General features: G+C 38.8%; 2 protein-coding genes across 3 annotated transcripts in view; one reads left to right on the top strand and one right to left on the bottom strand.

Annotated features, from left to right (window-relative positions):
- Positions 1–11,490, top strand: part of LYRM4 (LYR motif containing 4) — a 62,998-nt gene extending 51,508 nt beyond the window's left edge. Inside the window, exons 3-4 of one of the 2 annotated variants that reach the window (XM_081951388.1) lie at positions 7,752–7,821; positions 9,361–11,490. In XM_081951388.1, the coding sequence (XP_081807514.1) occupies positions 7,752–7,814 (63 nt within the window). In that variant the 3' untranslated portion in view covers positions 7,815–7,821; positions 9,361–11,490. Of the gene's footprint in view, positions 1–7,751; positions 8,094–9,360 lie in introns of those variants that run through there. The other variant, XM_081951387.1, reaches the window with a different exon arrangement.
- Positions 11,491–14,334: 2,844 nt separating this feature from the next.
- On the bottom strand, positions 14,335–16,882 carry PPP1R3G (protein phosphatase 1 regulatory subunit 3G). Its single transcript, XM_081951383.1, has 2 exons — positions 16,697–16,882; positions 14,335–16,574 (listed from the first exon to the last, which is right to left on the bottom strand). Exon 2 carries the CDS (start codon positions 16,231–16,233, stop codon positions 15,196–15,198), a length of 1,038 nt encoding a protein of 345 aa, XP_081807509.1. The 5' UTR covers positions 16,234–16,574; positions 16,697–16,882; the 3' UTR covers positions 14,335–15,195.
- Between the last annotated feature and the right edge of the window lie 1,910 nt (positions 16,883–18,792).

The raw sequence follows: 18,792 nt of genomic DNA, 5'->3' as shown, positions 1-18,792 counted from the left end.
CCTTGGCTGAAATTCCAGCTTTTCTTAGTATCATCCTGCAGATCAAAATCGTCCTTGGAACCTGTCATTTCAGGCTACTTCTCCAATGCATATACACTCTACATTACTGACCTAATCAACCTGAATCAAGATATTGGAGAAATTTCCAGTCTCAGGGCATAGCATCTTAAGCCATCTTTGAGCTGTCTCATTGCAGAAGATGGCATATAAGCTTAGGAAATAATGGTCTGACATCAGGGCAAGGAAGATAATGTGGATTGGCCCATGGTAACAGAAATAGAAAGGTGTTTTCAACTAAGCTAACATGAGCTGCAGAATATAAATACTCAGGTTTGGAAAGGTTTCCTTGAAAGAAATGCATTTTTTGTCAAACAATGTTGGCCATCCTATTTTAATTATAAAGCCCAATTGTGAATTTGCAATGCCATTCCAATCCACTAGTAGGGAAACCCAGGAGTTTCCTTTCACAGAGACTTGGGAATCTCAATGAGTCAAACACCTTTCCCCAACTTCAGTCCACTCCAGATGTCTGGCTTCATCTGCCAAAATATATCCAACTGGTGTGGCCATTGCTGAGAATGCTGGAAATAGAAATTCACACATCAGAAAAAGCCTAAAATGGAACAAATGAATTCTGATCACCATTAACAATGCCAATGTAATGTAGAACAGAATCACACTTTACTTCTCCAGTCAGTAGACTTTTTACTTTGGTGCTTCAGGAGGCATTGCCTTTGTTAATTATATGACTGTTCGCCTTTGTCATGTCATATAAATGTTCCAAAGCTATGAAGATTCAAGATAGAGCCTAGATCAGCCAATAATTCTAGGGGGTGCTCAGACTTTGAATCATTCCCATTCTCCTTCTCTGCAAACCAGACTAAATTTGACCTATTTACTAATTTATATTTCAGGTATTATCTTTCTAATGGTTTTAAAATCTAGCAGGCTTTCTATAAGTTGCATACTCAAGGCACTGCATTTTTTCACCAACAATGAAATACTTTTTAAGGATTTCCTTAATCTCTGTCCCCTGCTTCAACTCGGAATTTGTGGAGTTTGTCACCTATTTTGTCAAAGCTGAATAATAAATTATGTGCACCCATAGCAACTTCTTCAGTTTATTATTTATTGTCACGAATAGCAGTTTTTTGTTTCTTTTATCCTGCTCAGGTGACTCCATCTGATATGACCTTTCATGGCCTTAATATCAGGAGAGTACCTCTTTCTATACAAACAGAGTGGAAGGCTTTAGTTAAGTAAATATTTATCTGTCATGTAGTTCCACAGAAGGGACAAAAAGTTTCCCCTGTCCATGTTCTCCTAAAAGGAGTTGCTACTACCCATTTATATGTTACCAACTAACAAACAAGTCTTGCTTCCCAAAATATTTTTTTAAAGCTCTGCTTGATGCAATAATGTCATGAGGGCTCCATTATAAAGTATTTTAGTTCTAGAAATTTCCAAAACAAGGTATTACATTCCACTAGTATAAATACCCAGATGAGCATTTAAAGTCAGTTAGAGTCAAGTAACCAGTTCTTAATATCTTTCAACAATCACGCACATTAGATTTTCCCTTCAACAGAATCACCTGATACTAATTTTCTACCATAGCATATTTGGTGTACAGGTAGTCCTTGTTTAGCAACTATAATTGGGACAGACAAGGTCACTAATTGAAATCATGACTATACTTACCATCTTACTTCAGCTTACCTTCACTTTACAGAGCTGTGAAAGTCATAAATGTGAGAATTAGTCATAAAGTTACTTTTCCTCACCATCAAAGCTGTAAAAGGTTACTAAATGAGGCATTTGCTAAATGAGGACTACCTGTATTATATTTTGGTATGATTATGCACAATTTATTGTTTACAGTATAAATTATGTTCAGAAAATATGTTAATGTTATCCACAATTCTGCAAGCCTGCAGCTCATTAGCTGAAAAAGAAGAAGTTCATTTTGTGAATAAAAAAAAAATAGGCATGATTATTAGGATGACAATGGAATTATGGGAATAGATTTTGGAGTTGAAAACATCAAGTTTGGTTGATTGTAATTAGGCCAAAAGCAGTAAATGAGAAGCTCTGTAGTTGCCATGAAAGAATTTGTCTCACCACTCTGCCTTTGTTAAATTATGGGAGCAGCATTTCAACTTGTCTTCCTTCAGGTTAGCTTTAAAATAAGATTTATTAAACTAATGTCCAAAAATATAGCAGGAATTAATTTAACAAATACAAAATACTCTAAATATAGTTGTTGGTTCTAAAGCTGTTGTGAACTTTGGAACCTTTTTTTTCATTTTTGGCTTTTTCATTTGTTTCTACGGAAACGGAGAAACGGAAGAGGGGTAATGCCAGAAAAGGTGGGGGGGGGAGTTGGAACCCCTGTAAAAATGTTCTTGTTCCGGGAGTAGAAATAAGCATTTATATTTCTACTTGCCCTCAAACAGGCACTGATGTCCAAACATCTGATGAAAATTGTGTTCTGTTAGTAAAGAGGTAGATATAAGGCCATCTAAAACTGCAGCTCTGGTCCAATTCTCACCAATTAAAAACAAAAGCTGAGCACATTTCATCAGGAGAATCATGGGGTGGAATCCATGTTTATAATAGCAGCAGAATAAAATTTGTAATGCTGATTTATTTTACATTGTTATTAGAAAAAGTGCATGCTTGAATGCTTTCACATGTTTGTTTTATTTAAATACCTGCCCCATTTTTTATACATCAGCGCCCAGGACAGATAAAATGCAAAGCAAAGTAGAAACCAGTATATAGAAAGCAAGCAGGAAAGGAATGATTTAATGGAGGTAACGGCTTACATCACAGATGAAACAGATCAGCTCAACAAGCCAAAAACTTGTATAAGTAAAAAGAAATTTACTTTGAAACAGATTGGCATTATGAGGAAAGATATTCCAGAACCACAGACATTTTCAAAACATGTATTTCAGTTAATGGAGATAGGGAAAAAGGTATATTCTAAAAGTCTTAAAATACAAACAGTAAGAGGGCAAAAAACAAATAGACCTATTGTGATGACCGGTGAAAAGACCCCACACCTCTATTGTGGAGCAAACATTAACTTCATACTTGGCAGCTAAAATAACATGAGATAGTATACTTCAAGAAAACCTTTATTACCGTATTTTTCAGAGTATAAGATGCACCTTTTTCCCTCAAAAAAGAGGGTGAAAATCTGAGTGTGTTTTATACACTGAATACAGCATATTTGGCCTACTGAAACACTGCCCTCTTTGCAAAAATGGGCGTGCAGAGGGTTTGTGAGGCTTGCAAAGTGCTCTTGGGGACAGGAAGGGCAAAAATGAGCAAAAAATGGGCAATTTTTGCCGCCCCAGCCCCCAGGATCACTCTACAAGGTTCCCAAAGATCTGCATGTCATTTTTTTCCAAAAACCAGGCCATTTTTGCAAAAAAAGGGGGGGGCTTTTTTTGCTCATTCCCCCCCACCCCAACTCTCAGGAGCACTCTACAAGCCTCCCAAAGCTCTGCATGCCCCCTCACCCGTTTTTTGTTTTGGTTTTTTGCAAAGAACAAGGCATGAAGAGGGTTTGGGAGACATGCAAAGTACAAAAACTCTTTTAAAAAATTTACCTCTTCAAAATCGTGGTGCGTCTTATACTTATAGTCCAAAAAATATGGTGTTTGTTGATTTATAACAGCTTTGGGAACTTTATGACTCTCTTCAACAACTTCCAACGTCCTTTATTGACCATGACAATTGCAACACTTGAGATTTGAAGTTCAATAACTTCTCAAATATTATACATTCCTTTGATTTATTATCTCATTTGAGGCTTTGTCAGTCATCATCATTCACACAAGTTTTATTATTTGCTGGTATAGCATGATAATGTACAATGTATAATTTTGTACTATTTTGTCAACTTTTTGTGTGTGTTACCTCACTGGTTGACACAATTCTTGCGCAATTGCAATTTGGGCTTTGTGATCAGAAATTCTGAGCTAGATTACTAGGTATTACACAAGCGTGCATAAGTTGCAGATGGACTTGTCTTCATAGAGCACAGGTGTCAAATTTGCCGCGTCATGTTGCTGTCACGTTACTTTTCTTGGTGTTTTCTCCCTTCACGGAGTTGGGGTGGGCGTGGCCTGCATATGACGCATCCGGCCCGCGGGCCTCCAGTTTGACACCCATCATAGAGTATCGAGCTTTGGCCAGTTAAATGTATGAATTGGAGAAAAGCAAATGCATTATGCCCTCATCTTGTAAGGGATACCTCTTGCATCTGTGATCCAGCCTTGAATAAATCAGTTCAGTTTTAACTTCAGATATCAAATGAGAAATTTTACACGGATGAACCAGTCTATATATTGTATTTGGCAGAAAGGGCTGTGTTTATTTATGTGACCACTTATTCCACTAAGTGTATTGAAAGAGAAATTATGTGTTTGAACGGGGAAATATATATTTATTTTAGAAGTGAAATAAATAATAAAAGCCTAGAATCAAGATGTTATTCTAACAACAGATGAAAAACTTCTCTTCAGAACGGGGGGGGGGGGGGGGTTTGATTCCCTTCAGGGAGATTTTTCCTTGATTAAATAGAAATGATCAGCTGGAACTACCTCCTTGAACATTTGATCTATTAGCTTTTTCCCCTGCCAAAAATACTGGGAAGGAATGTTGTGTTCTAGGTCATGCATAGATTGGACAGTTCAGTATTCTTGTTTTTGGCAAGCACTGCAAACGCCAAGTGTAAACAAAGGCACACACAACAGCTCACTGAAACTTCACCACTATCCTTTTAAACTATTACAGGCCTATCAGTGCCCATATATATGTAGCTGTTCTTAACTGCAATTACTCACGATGTCCCTTTCTGCAAATATTACTTAAGGCTAAGGATTCTGTCATGTCTCTGTGGACATTCTCTTTATTTTATGAAGGTTTTATTTTCATGCCTACATTCTTTACATTCTAGCATTTGATATATTTTATCCTAAAAAAATATGATATGCAGTTGTTTAAGCTGCTTATATGTGCTTATACAGTATATGTACAGTACTGAGCAAAAGTTTTAGGCAGGCATGAAAAAATGCTGTAAACAAAGAATGCTTTCAGACATATAAATAATGATTGTTTATTTTTGTCAATTGTCAAAATGCAAAGTGAGCGAACAAAAGAAAAATATAAATCAAATCAATATTTGGTGTGACTACCCTTTGCCTTCAAAACAGCAGCAATTCTTCTAGGTACACTTGCACACAGTTTTTGAAGGAACTCGGCTGGTAGGTTGTTCCAAACATCTTGGAGAACTAACCACAGATCTTCTGTGGATGTAGGCTTTCTCACACCCTTCTGTCTCTTCATGTAATCCCAGACACACTCGATGTCGAGATTAGGGCTCTGTGGGGGCTATGCCATCACTTCCAGTACTTCTTGTTCTTCTTTACGCTGAAGATAGTTCTTAATGACTTTGGCTGTATGCTTGGGGTCGTTGTCCTGCTGCAGAATAAATTTGGGGCCAATCATACGCCTCCCTGATGGTATTGCATGATGGATAAGTATCTGTCTGTATTTCTCAGCATTGAGAACACCATTAATCCTGACCAAATCTCCAACTCCATTTGCAGAAATGCAGCCCCAAACGTTCAAGGAACCTCCACCATGCTTCACTATTGCCTGCAGACACTCATTATTGTACCGCTCTCCAGCCCTTCGACAAACTGCCTTCTGCTACAGCCAAATATTTAAAAATTTGACTCATCAGTCCAGAGCACCTGATGCCATTTTTCTGCACCCCAGTTCCTATGTTTTCATGCATACTTTAGTCGCTTGGCCTTGTTCCCACGTCGGAGGTATGGCTTTTTGGCTGCAACTCTTCCATGAAGACCACTTCTGGCCAGACTTCTCCGGACAGTAGATGGGTGTACCTGGGTCCCACTGGTTTCTGAGCTGATGGCACTGCAGGACATCTTCCGTTTGAAGGGTAATAAGCTTGATGTGTCTTTCATCTGCTGCACTAAGTTTCCTTGGCCGACCACTACGTCTACGATCCTCAACATTGCCCGTTTCTTTGTGCTTCTTCAAATGAGCTTGAACAGCACTTCTTGAAACTACAGTTTGCTTTGAAATTTTTGTCTGTGAGAGACCTTGTTGATGCAGTATAGCTGCCTTGTGTCTTGTTGCTGTGCTCAATCTTGCCATGACATGAAACTGTCTTTCACAACCTCACCTTGGTAGCAGAGTTTGGCTGTTCTCACCCAGTTTTAAGCCTCCTACATAGCTGTTTCTGTTTCAGTTCATCACTGGGTTTCAACCTATGTGTGACATTGATGATCATTGGCACCTGTTTGGTATAATTAGTTCATCATACACCTGACTATAATCCTGCAAAATCCCTGACTTGTGCAAGTGTACCTATCAGAATTGATGCTGGTTTGAAGGCAAAGAGTGGTCATACCAAATATTGACTTGATTTAGATTTTTCTTTTGTTCGCTCATTTTGCATTTTGACAAAAATAAGCAATCATTATTTATATTTCTGAAAACATTCTTTGTTTACAGCATTTTTTCACGCCTGCCTAAAACTTTTGCACAGTACTGTATATGTACTGTATAAGTAGAAACAGGAAATAACAGCTATAATGACTTACTCTGGTAGAAGCCTCAGTAAGTTTAAACATAATTAAGATTGACAACTTCTAATTAAAAAGGGCAAACAATTTGATGTAGTAATGTTATATGGATATATTAGAGAGTCAGTTTGTTGTAAGGATAAGGCCTCATGCTAGAAACTGGGAGACTCTGAATTCTAGTCTCACCTTGGAAATAAAGCGGGCTGAATGATCTTGGGCAATCACTTTCTCTCAGCCATAAGAAAGAAGCAATGACAAATCATTTCTGAAAAACATTGCCAAGAAAATAGCAACATTCTCCAATCACGCAGGATTGAACAAAAGAAAAAAAATTATATTTTACTTCTATACCTATTAGATAAGAATGGTAAGACCCACCTATTCCAAGTAGCTGGCCTGGCTCAACTTTGATCTAACCATATCGCTCCTGACGGGTTTTTAATTGGGTATTTTAATTATATTTAATTATTTAGGGGTTTTTTAATCACTGTATTCTAATTGTTTTTTATTCATCAGCCGACCTCCTCCTTGTGTATGTCTCGGTATATGTCTCTGTTATATGTTTGTTTTGTCCACATATTTATTTCATATGTTTCATTGTACGCCGCCCCGAGTCCTTCAGGAGAGGGTGCGGCTAAGAAATAAATATTTATTTATTTATTTATTTATTTATGTCTGGTTTGGGGAGCTCTGACAAAGCCCCCATGAAGCCAAAGGCTGTCAACCTCCTGCTGGTACAAAATAATTGAATCTGTTTTAGATTTCTTCTTCACAATCAGGTGACTTTTATTTAAACTTCCCTGCCATTAAAATAAATAAAAGTTGTGCTTGAGAACCAGAAGGCATGTGACCCCACCTACAAACCAAACCCAATTTTCACTTTTCAAGCCTCAACTTTCCCAATGTTAATGTGATTAGGTTTTTATACTGGACAGGAAAAAGGAAGCATCCACCAATGTAGCTCATAAATCTTCTCTATCCATGTCTCCTCCTCAAATGACAATGTTATGTTTCTATCATAATTTCTTATAAGAACATAATTTCAAATGAGCTACTCTATGAAAATCTGTGTATTAAAGTACATATATCAGGTCATTTAATTACACTCTTTTTTCCCCCCAGGTCACTATTGGTCAATTGTATACAGCAGAGAAGCTTGTTATTGAGTGCCCCCAAAAAGCATAATTCTGGTGTAAGTAAAGGACAACTACTGACAATTCTCAACATTCTACAACTGGCACAGATTTACATTTAAACGCATATTACCATCTGTATATATGACTGAGCTATCTTAATCCTCTGGTTTGAAAACATAAGAATAATTGTATAAAGTATAATTGTATTAGAATTTTATAATTTATGTGCCAATAAAACGGATTGGTTTCATTGTATATGAATGTCATTGTTTGCTCATACATTTTCCTGACAATAAAATATTTGCTCACTTCCTTCTGCTAATGTGCACTTTTTGTCTGGGTCATGAGTATATTTTGCAACTCAGGAAATCAGGCTCAAAATCAATTTCTATAAACTAAAGTCCATTTGAGCTTTAGTCCCATTCCAGTACAATTCTGTAAAATATAGAATTTCCCACCAGTGTAGCTTACATTTGTTACTACGTGCTTAAAATAGAAAATGTGAGAATTTAGGACTCTATAACCACATTTCTGGAGACATGACTAGCCACAATTTGTAACCCATAAATGAACAGGACTCTTTCTTGATTAGATGAGATTCCCCTATTCCAGGGATACTAACTACACACCCCTTTTGTTTGCAGCTACAAAAAAAATTCCAGTAAGAACTTGAAATTCTTTCAACAGATCATTTTGTATGCTAACAGAACATGCAAGTAAGAAACAAATTGCTTCACTATGTTGCTGATTGTAGAATCTTGTGTTTCAAAATTCATGAACCAAAATTAGTCTGTTTGCTATTTCAAAGGCCAAAGACCAATAACAAACCTAAAAAAAAAATTGAAGTTTTGCAAAGCAGTCAGATATTTAGTAGCACACCTGATGAGTGCTACTAGTTATTTAAGAACACACAAAAGTGTCTGTGAGCCATATCGGATAAGTAAATATAACCCCCAAACCACATCCATTACTCTGGAATAGAGAAACTTGCCAAAGCAAATTTGTAGGTAGGCAAACACCATCCATAATTGACCAAGTTTGATTTCTATGCGGGACTGTAGAAACTGACATGGCAAAATACCTTCCAAGGTTTATGGATCAATGTATATTTAGTTTTGTCATAATTTATGTAAGCTTGTGTAAACTATGGTTGTCGTAGAAATCTAGTATGTGGCTTCTAGAAATCAAATGCTATAGGCCATGTTTTTGTAAACCATGCTCCTCAGTTAGTATAAGTTCATCACTTTACTTTTCTAGTAAATTGGATCAATTGCATCATAGAACGTTTTGCCACAACCACAAGAGGTTCTTCTAGACAACTGCAAACGCAGGTCTTCCACAATGCTGGATAGTGAAACCATCCAAAATAAGAACTGTATCTCCACATCAAGGGCCTGTTTTTCATCAAACAGGCTGAGAAAGAATATTCTACATTCCTCCATATTTGTTTATTGAATAGTACGTCCAAATACTTCAAGAAATTGTTTTAGTCCATTTGAACAGTGTATCTTCCCTATGGTGATCTGGATAGAGACAGTTATACATACTCCAATATCCCAACCTAAACTGAAGTTTTTATGTTTTTTATTTTTCAGACATAGAAATGGGATGTCCACTGCTGACATCACTCAAAAAAAATCCTTTCACTTTGGGGGACAAATGTAAACAAATATACAACATGAAGGCCCAGAAAGACACACTAAAAATTCAGTACAAGACAATGGTATGGTGGAATATACCATAATCTGCATGACTACAGCTAATGTAAAATTACTATTAAATATTTCGATTATTTTCTGTTACGTAGACATGTCGTCAATAGTATTTACCTCTGAATAAACATTTCTACGATTGCAATCTGAATGTCTTCATTCCCAGAAGTTATAGCACTAAAACAGAAAAACAAAATCTCCAGTTATTGTCTGTTTTTAGTTTGATTTTTTACAAACTGTGATTTTATAATGGGTAAGTGACCAGTTAACTTTAGGAGCACATAGATAGGTACATTTCAAATTAATGTAGTTTATGAAAATGAATTTACACTTTCTCACAATTTAACAAAAATAAAGTTATCAAAATACCTGAATATATTAAAAGAACACACAATTAATCACTTTTTTAAAAGTGTCATGAAGACCCACTCATTTATAAACATAAAACTATGGAATCCAGGAAAATTCTGGAACCAAACTTTTTCTTCTGTCCCTCTGAAAAGTATTCCAACTGAGGAAAATATATGCATGATAAAAATGTATCTCCTGAAGCAAAAAATAAAGTTTTGACACTGTGTTCTCAGAATAAGATAGCCAAATGCATTCTTTCAAATGAAACATGTCTAATAGATATTTAACTATACAAGAATGTATTAGTTTAATTCATTGATTATATTTACCAATTTCAGACTTGGCAATTATGGCATTTTAGTCCCCTTTTTCTAGTACCCTAATCCAAATTGGGATAACATTTAATTCTTGATTTAATTTTTACATCATCATTAATTGACTCTCAGGAGGCAACAATCAAGTATAGTAAAATAACTACACACATTCCTTGCATTCTCTTCATGTGAAAAAGAACTAGCAGCACAGTATATTTAGGGGGCGGGGATTACCAATTCTAGTGCAAATTTTCTCTCAGACAAGGGTTGGAGAAAGAGGGTTAAATTCAGGAATATAAACAAATTTCAAGAGCGATCCAACTGGAAACGAGTTATCTCAGCATATCAATGGCAGGAAGAATGTTAGGAAAAATCAAATATATTTTATCTTTCTTTTGAAACATTTCAGAATACTATTAAAAATATATGAAGTGGCCTGGACTTTTGGCATTTTAAACGAAAGCAAACATCACTTCACTTAGTCCCACCAGTCAATGTTACTTTTATTTTGCAGCATTTTCTGGGTTGGCCCCCTAACCACAGAACAGAATAGGCCCAGATCTAGCAAAGACTTCCATTGGAAAAAGGGAAGATATTTTTTACAAATTTAACCTTTCCCCTACAATTCACCCATGAGATTATAGGGCATGGTTTCTCAACCTCAGTTTCTTTAAGATGTGTGGACTCCGACTCCCAGAATTTCCCAGCCAGTAGGAGACAGCAGTTGATAAAATTACAGCAACCTGGAGATTTCCAAGAGCACAATAATCTTAATTCTCACAAATTAAATTACACCAATTTTTAATTTTAAACACAGAGTTTCTCTTTTAAACAAAGAGTTTCTAGATATTGTGCTCATAGAATTCAAAGCAAGTTGCAGTATGAAGAAGCATTCAGTACTGTACCTAAAGAAAGTATTAGATATAATATAGTATCTATGAATATTTCAAATTCACTTCTTAATGAGCACCGAACAGAAAATAAGAGAAAGCAATGGTGATAAAGTCAAGGCTTTGCTTTGAATGGAGTTCATTTTTTAAGTCTTCACACACACTTTTCTTGGCAACAATATGGAATGGCCTGCCACTTCCTTCTTTAGGATGTGTTTTCGTGTTCCCAAGGCCCATCATCCTGGGACTTCCAGAGTCCCCATCGAAGTACTTGCCAGTTTAGTTAGCTTCATAGAACCACTAATGCTGAAAAATTTCAACTTCTGTTATTTTATGTTTGCTCTGTCTCGGCTTCAAAACCTGTCAAGAGAATTAATCTCTCTTTCACATAAAATCAATGCTCTGATATTTTAAACACAAACAAATAAAAGCAAACACAGCCTTTACTGCTGTTTAATCCATATGGGCTTTAAGAAATCATACAATATTGCCAATCCAATATAGCATCAAGACTTCCTGAAATCCCCTGCCTCTCCTTTGCAATAGGTTTGCAAAGGCTTGATTAAGAACGAAACACAGCATTACACCAAAGGCAAGAATTGTCACGTGTAGCAAAGAAGGAATATAATTTATTCATTTTTAAAAGCATTTTATTTTCTAAAAAGTTGACAGTATTTGCTTAGTGTATCCTCAGTGCATACTTAAAGAAATTCTTACCCAATTCAACAGTAACCCTTTCTTCATTTGCTTTCATAAAGACATTAAAGAGCCACGGTGGTGCAGTGGTTAGAGTGCAGTACTGCAAGCTACTTCTGCTGATCACTGGCTGCCAGCAGTTTGGCAGATCGAATCTCACCAGGCTCAAGATTGACTCAGCTTTCCATCCTTCCGAGGTCGGTAAAATGAGGACCTAGATTGTTGGGGACAATAGGCTGATTCTGTAAACCGCTTAGAAAGGGCTGTAAAAGCACTGTGAAGCTGTATATAAGTCTAAGTGCTATTGCTATTAGAAGCTTTAGAAGGCATTAGAAGATGTTTGATATTGCTGTCATAGAAATACACTGTTCATAGGTTTAACATATTGCACACAAACCAAAGATCTCAAGAAGATTTGTTAGCATCCTGAGTATTTTTTCATCAAGACCATGCCCAGGAGACATGCTTTCTGTATTTTGGAAAAACCAGTTTTTTACTGGCTTTTACTAAAAAGGCACGTTTTGTGATTTTTTTCTGATTCCTGCTGTGAGTGTTTAGATCCCACATAGTTTAAGCTTATTTAAAACCTTAAGAGGATTTATCCTATCACATAACCTATCTATCCCCTCCTATGTATAATTGTTTTAGAGAAGTTATAAACTCTCTTCTTTTTCCAAAATAATATGATTTTACCACTTAAGGCAGTAGTGGAAGCAAAGTTTATGTTGGAAATGAGTTATGACTCACTACTGACTGTGGCACTAAATCAAGTATTTTCTATTCCAAAAGGAATATTATTTTCAGTTTTTCAACTTTTTCAGTTGCAACACTAACATTTTGGAAATAATAAACTCTACAGGAGTTTGTGCATTTATAATACTTTTTTAAATGACGTTATTTTTTCCTGAATACTGAACAAATAAATGTAGCATTTCAGGAACAAGAATCTCTCTCTCTTTTTTTAGAAAAATTACAATACTACAAATCGGTGTATCTCTTTCCATACTGGCTGTGTAGTATTTAAATTTCAATTATAGTCTAATCTTCATCCCAATTCATCTGCTGAGTGCATGATTAATATATACTTTTGTCAGACTATGCTTTAAACAAAACATTGGAAGCACCATAAAATTTTAAAATAATACTCAACATTAGAAAAGGAAGTATACTGTTCATAATGATTACATTCTAAATATATGTTAATCAACAAGCAGCCAGAAAAGTTAAGATTGTTCTACACAAAAATAAATGCTTGTCTTATCTCCTTTTCAGGAATGCAACAGGATATGAAGGGGACCCCACCAATTTGTAAACATGCAATACACCTATATGAAAGCCATACCTGGCCAAGGTACCTAGTGTTTACACCTGTAAACACCTGGCAAACTTTTTCTTTAAAAAAAATAAGTATTCCCTTCAACTATCTATTAGGTTTTTTATTAGGTCTTCCTAATCTATTAGGCCTATTTATTAGATCTTCCTAATAAAAGATACAATCACAGGACCTTACAATTGCAAAACATGAATAAGCAGAGTTTAAAATATTTTACCTTCTCTTATATTACAATGTATCTCTTCCCTTCACCCTCACTATTAAATAAATGTGGGTTTTGATTATACAGTATTTCTCTTCCAGATGCTCATAAGAGAAAATGAGTTCCTTCAAACTACCAACGCGTATGAGTATCTTTTAAAAGTTCCAGAAACTTTAGAAAAGTTTTTTTTATATAAAAGAAGCTGAGAATGGCTTATTTAAAAAGATCCCAAGTTTAGAAAAGCATTTTTGGAAGCACACCCTGGTCTTTCTAAGACTCTTCATATGCATTAGATTTTTCAACATTCTGAATGTTTAGGCTGCAGGCGGTGTCTAAGGATTCCAAAAATTGAAATCAGAGACATTTAGATTGCATAAAATTGTCATACACCTGCAGTTTTGTCCTTAAAAGGCAAATATTTTAATGTTTAATGTTAAACATTTATATAGCTACCCATCACCTAACCAACTCTGCACTATTAAATATGAAGGGAATTACATTAAGGAGATTTTAATTCAACCTGATTGCTAAACAATTTAATTTTAGATCACTCAGTTGAAGAGCTCTGGAAGAAACTATTCAACTAATGAAGAGTTTACTTAACTGTTCCTTCACAATTACAATTCAGTGTTGTGCTCTCCATCTATTACTGTTAGGTAAGTTTTCAAACTTCAACATGAGATGACTTGGAGATACAGAATCTGCAATTTAAAGAATAAAGTAGCCATCAAGCAGAAAATCATTTGTTTAATTTGCACTTCTCACTACTCATAGATAACTGATAGAACAGCCAAAGGGGCCAAGAGGGTAACTATCTTGTCCTCTTATAAAATTATTACATTCCAATGGGGGGAGGGGGGATGTAAGTTGCATTTAGACAGAAAACCTCTACTGTTGTAACTCCTTTTCCTTTGGTCATCCTCTATGCATATACAAGAGTCAACCTACTAATAGTCATTCAGATTTGAGTTCTCACATACATACTTAGTTCACAGCTTATACGGATCTCCACAAAGCGTAGGAATTGTTCTTAAGACATGTGATCCCCGGATAATGGAGCAGACATTAAAATTTTCAATGCAAACCATGCACCATTTATTCAAGACCTGATCAATTCCTGCTAAGAAGTGTAAGTAATGTTTTAAGTGAGTAGTTTCCAACATAACTGTCACTTACAGTAAAATAAGAGTAGTCATCCCTTATAGACTGATATTTGCAAACATAACATAATTTCATAGCTGCAATTATAAAGAAGCTTTGTTCTAAGGCACAATAGGCAAGGGGAAACCTTCAAACATTTTTCGCTCTAGTTATCCAATTCCCAGAGAAGTGTTCTGAATTCCGACAGCAGCATTCTAGGCTTTGTAGAAGTCACTGCCTAAAACAGGAAAACGCAGCTCAAATCAACAGATGGCTTTTAAAGGGGACAAAGTTCCAATCCTACTGTAGTTGTTCTTTTTCATACCCAAAAGTGAATATAGCCCCAACTCAGGGGCTATACAGCAAAAAAGACTTCACAAGAACTGCTATCCAATGGGTCTTGAAGCATTCTCATTTTCGGGGTCAAAAGTGCCAGAAATATTCGGGATTCTTCTAACAAGTAACTCAAACAACACACGCTTCTCGCTCCTAAGCCGGACCACGATTCTCCCATTCGGCTGGCTGCCTCTTCCATTCCAATTCGAAGCCCGCAAGGCTTACCAGGCTGGCGGCAAGGATGACTGAAGCGCGAAGTTATGTGGCTGGCTATCTCGCAAGTTTGGACCGCCAGAAGGAAGAAAGGGGCACAAAGGCAAGTCGTGGATAGGTTCAGCCCTTGGGATGCTGTGCTGCAGGACTCCGGAAGATTGTAATAACGCAAGGCAAATTAGGCTGGTTTCTGGAGCAATTTCGGGCTCTCGCAAGAGCCGGCTGGCACCCGCCTCCCGAGTCTTACCACATGGGAGTTGCTGACTTCTCGGAGCTGCAATCGCGGAGGGTGTAGTTGGCCCCGCCGTTGTTGTCCCAATGCTCCCCTTGCTGGCTTCGATAGCAGATAGCGAAATGCACGGCCGTCCCGTCTGGCAAACCAGGAGGCAGGCAGAGCGAGAACTGGTAACGCTCGACCGGAGCGGAGCCATCCGAAGAGTCCCCCCCATCGGGCAGCGGCAGAGCCGGGACGTCCAGGAAAGAAAGCCACTCGTTGAAGGTGTAGCGCACCGTCACCTCCTTGGAGCCGGGGCAACTCAGCACCCTCGCCACGCCACGCACGTCCGTGGGCGCCCCGGCAAGCGCCGTCCCCGCCACCTCCTCCAGGCAGACGCGGTCCCGCCGCAGCCGCTCGGCGCCGTTTTGCTCGTCCGCCCCATCCAACGGGGGTTCGAGCCGGAGCGGGACCGGCCGAGGAAAAGGCGACGACGACGACGCGCAACCCCCCAACTCGGCCAAGGCGGCGGTGAAGTCCTCGAAGTCCCTCTGCCTCATGGGGAAGCTCTGCAAGCGGGACAGGACGGCGTGGGGCACCTGCGGCTCCTCGGCCGCGCTGTAATGCTTCACGCTGGCCAAGCACAAGCCCAGGGAATCGGCGAACTGCACCCGCTTCTTGCACTTGGTGCAGCAGCCGCGGAGGCTCGCCGTCGGGGAAGACGCGCCGTCGTCCTCGTCATCCTCGCTCCCGTCGCTGTCGCCCGGCAGCCGCCTTCTCTGGAAGAACCGCGCCGCTGCCAAAGACGGGCTGTCCGGCAGAGAGAAGGAGCGGCCGCGGCGACGGCGCCACTCCAGCAACGCCTCCTCGTCCTTCTCCCGGGCGGCTGCCACGGTGGAGTCCCGCTCTGGCTGCTGGTTCTCCTCCGCTGCCGTCGCCTCCTCCTCTTCCTCCTCGGCGTCTTCTCGCCATGCTGGGGCTAATGCAGCTTCTTCGTTAGGCTGGTGCTCCCCGAAGGGAGCAAAAAGTTGCCCCAAACTCAGGACTGCCGAGCCGCGGTTCTCCATAGCATGGCGCCGACGCTACGCCAAAGCTTCGGGAGAAGCTAGCTTCACTTTTTTTTCCCCTGCCGCTCTTCCTCCGGAGTTTCGTGGGAAGCAGCGCTGCCCCGTTTCAAAGCAGGTCGCTTTATCTGTCGGGGGAGGCAAAAAAAAAAGTCATTCGGAGCAGGAGGCGCGCCCCCTTTTTCCGTGGCTTCCCTCCCCCTCCCCCGAGGAAGGATGGGGCGGGGCGGGACCTCCCACAAGAACCCGTAAGAAAGAAAGAAAAAAGACATTCGCCAGAAGCTCAAACGCACGTAGCCTCCTCGCGCGGCAATTTGGGAAGCGGGCGGGCACGCGTCACTCTCCTGAGGAAAAGGCGGGGGGCGGGGGAGGTGGGATATAATAATTTAAGCGAGAACAAGTTCTCCCCGGGCGGGGCCGAATGGTTTTAAAGGCTCCCAGCGCGCGCGCATAAACACATACACACCCTCTTCTCACGCTGCAGGCTCGGCCTTGTCACGCCCACCCTCCTCCCTTCTCCACATATGGTATCTGCAACTTTGGGAAGAGTTTTGGGAAACGCGGAGCTCCCGGAGAGGAAATGAAATAAGAGAAGCTTACTTCGCCACAGGAAACTCTTTTCTGATTCAAGCCCTTAGTCGACCACCGCGACAGCCCCACCCCTTTCCTCCTTGCTCTATTCTGTGATTGGGGGATTTAGGGGTCGGTATAGGTGTAGCTGCGCGAGGTTGGCTATAAGACTTAAAGCTGCCGTCCGTAGTCAACTACTATGCATTGCACTGGAAGCGTTTATCGCGATTCTTTTACACTGCATGGCCAACCGTCTATTAGAAGAGGAGGGAAGAGAAAACACATATTCAGGGGTCCCCTTTGGCCCTTTTGGTTATTCGGTGAACCCCCTCTATTACAACATGTGGGCATATCGACTCTTGTTGGGAAAAGCGTTCCTAATAGTATCTAGCAAGAGCCAAGCTATGTGAAAGCCCATGAATGATTTTCAGACATTTTTGAACCCAGCCTCTTCTAAATTATTGTCCCACACAATTTAGGTATACTGTATCCTCCTGGCCTTTAACAAGATTCTCAAAATGTGGCCATTCCACATAATTTGGAGTGCTAATCTCTCACACTCACACCACAAAATGCCTTTAAGGGTGGGGGAAACAGAAAAGTAGCAGAACATAGATTAACCTTTCCCCCATCTGGTTTAATCTGACATACTGACTGAAGATAAAATTCAATGAAATGAGTAAACCTATTACAGATTCTGATTTGAGGTTAACCTGCTTCTCAAATGTAGGTTAATCAATGGCTTGGGTTTCAATGCTAGCTAGGCGTAATCCCATGCTTTAACATGCTTTGTGAGTTAGTGCACATTCATGTTTTATGATTTTTCAGAGAAGCACCTGGCTAACTACCATGGAAAGCAAACACTGGACTGAACAGGTCTTTGATTTTTTGATGTACAGAATTGCTTCTCCTTCAAAACAATACAGTGGAGAACTCATGTGTATTGTAATTTCTATAATAACCAGCTTCTATTTGTTCCTCTGTAGACTTTTAGGATACTTAACTAATGTGCATTGGCCATGTTAGCTAGAGCGAGAAACTGACTGCTTTTATAATTGCAAATCTTCCACTTAAGTGTTCTGAAATTTGCAGTTTTAATTTGCGCATTACAATACTATTTTATTCAATAAGAAGTTCCCCTGACTTTAATGAAGGAAGTCCAGATGTTTGTGCCAATATAAATGAGTACAGTACAGCACTGAGACTTCTAATTAAATCTAGAGCGGCAAACTTCTGTGGCAAATTCATTGCCTTTGTGAACGCTGAAAAACTGAGTATTGCTTTAAGCAGCTTGCAGCCAGAAAAAGGATAATTCATTTTCAGTCACCTGGGGATTACATGGTTGCATTTAATAAAAACTAAATGAAGTAAAATTCAGAATACCCAATTAATTTTTAGCAATTTGAAATTATATCATATAAATTATCTTTAAATAAGCTAATTTGGAAGGATTAGCAGGCAGGAAAAATATGTCCAATTATATTTTATTAATATATGGAAAATACACATATCTTTGATTCTACATTTCCACCTTACGGATATTCTGTGAGAGTATAGTAAAATGTACAAGGAAACATAATATTCCAAGAAAGGGAAGGACCAGGCCAGGTCAAATTGTTCAAATTTGACAAATCTCCAAACTGGTTTTGTTACAGCTGAAGCTACTTGTACTCTAAAATGGTACAGCCCAATAGTAGCCTCCTTTCCCCCTTAAATAGTTTTCATTCCTGGTGACTCTGGGGCATATATATACATAAAATTTCTTTATATAATGAAATTAAAAGGGATACATCTGCTAAGTATTGCCCCTTCATACTCATGCATTTAATTAGCAAGAGTTTACACTAAATATCTAAATTATACATTCTTCAATTCTGAATGCTTTCTGGTAGAAGAACAATCAGGTTTCAGAGTTATTCATTCCCTATTAGACAACACTTAATGAAAATCACACTTCTAAAATTGACTCTTATTTATATGCAGCCTTTACAC

This window comes from Natrix helvetica (genome assembly GCF_964273705.1).
Source record: "Natrix helvetica genome assembly, chromosome: 4".
Classification (NCBI taxonomy): Eukaryota; Metazoa; Chordata; class Lepidosauria; order Squamata; family Natricidae; genus Natrix; species Natrix helvetica.
Note: the sequence above shows the minus strand (reverse complement) of the source record. Positions and strands in the feature narration are given on the sequence as shown.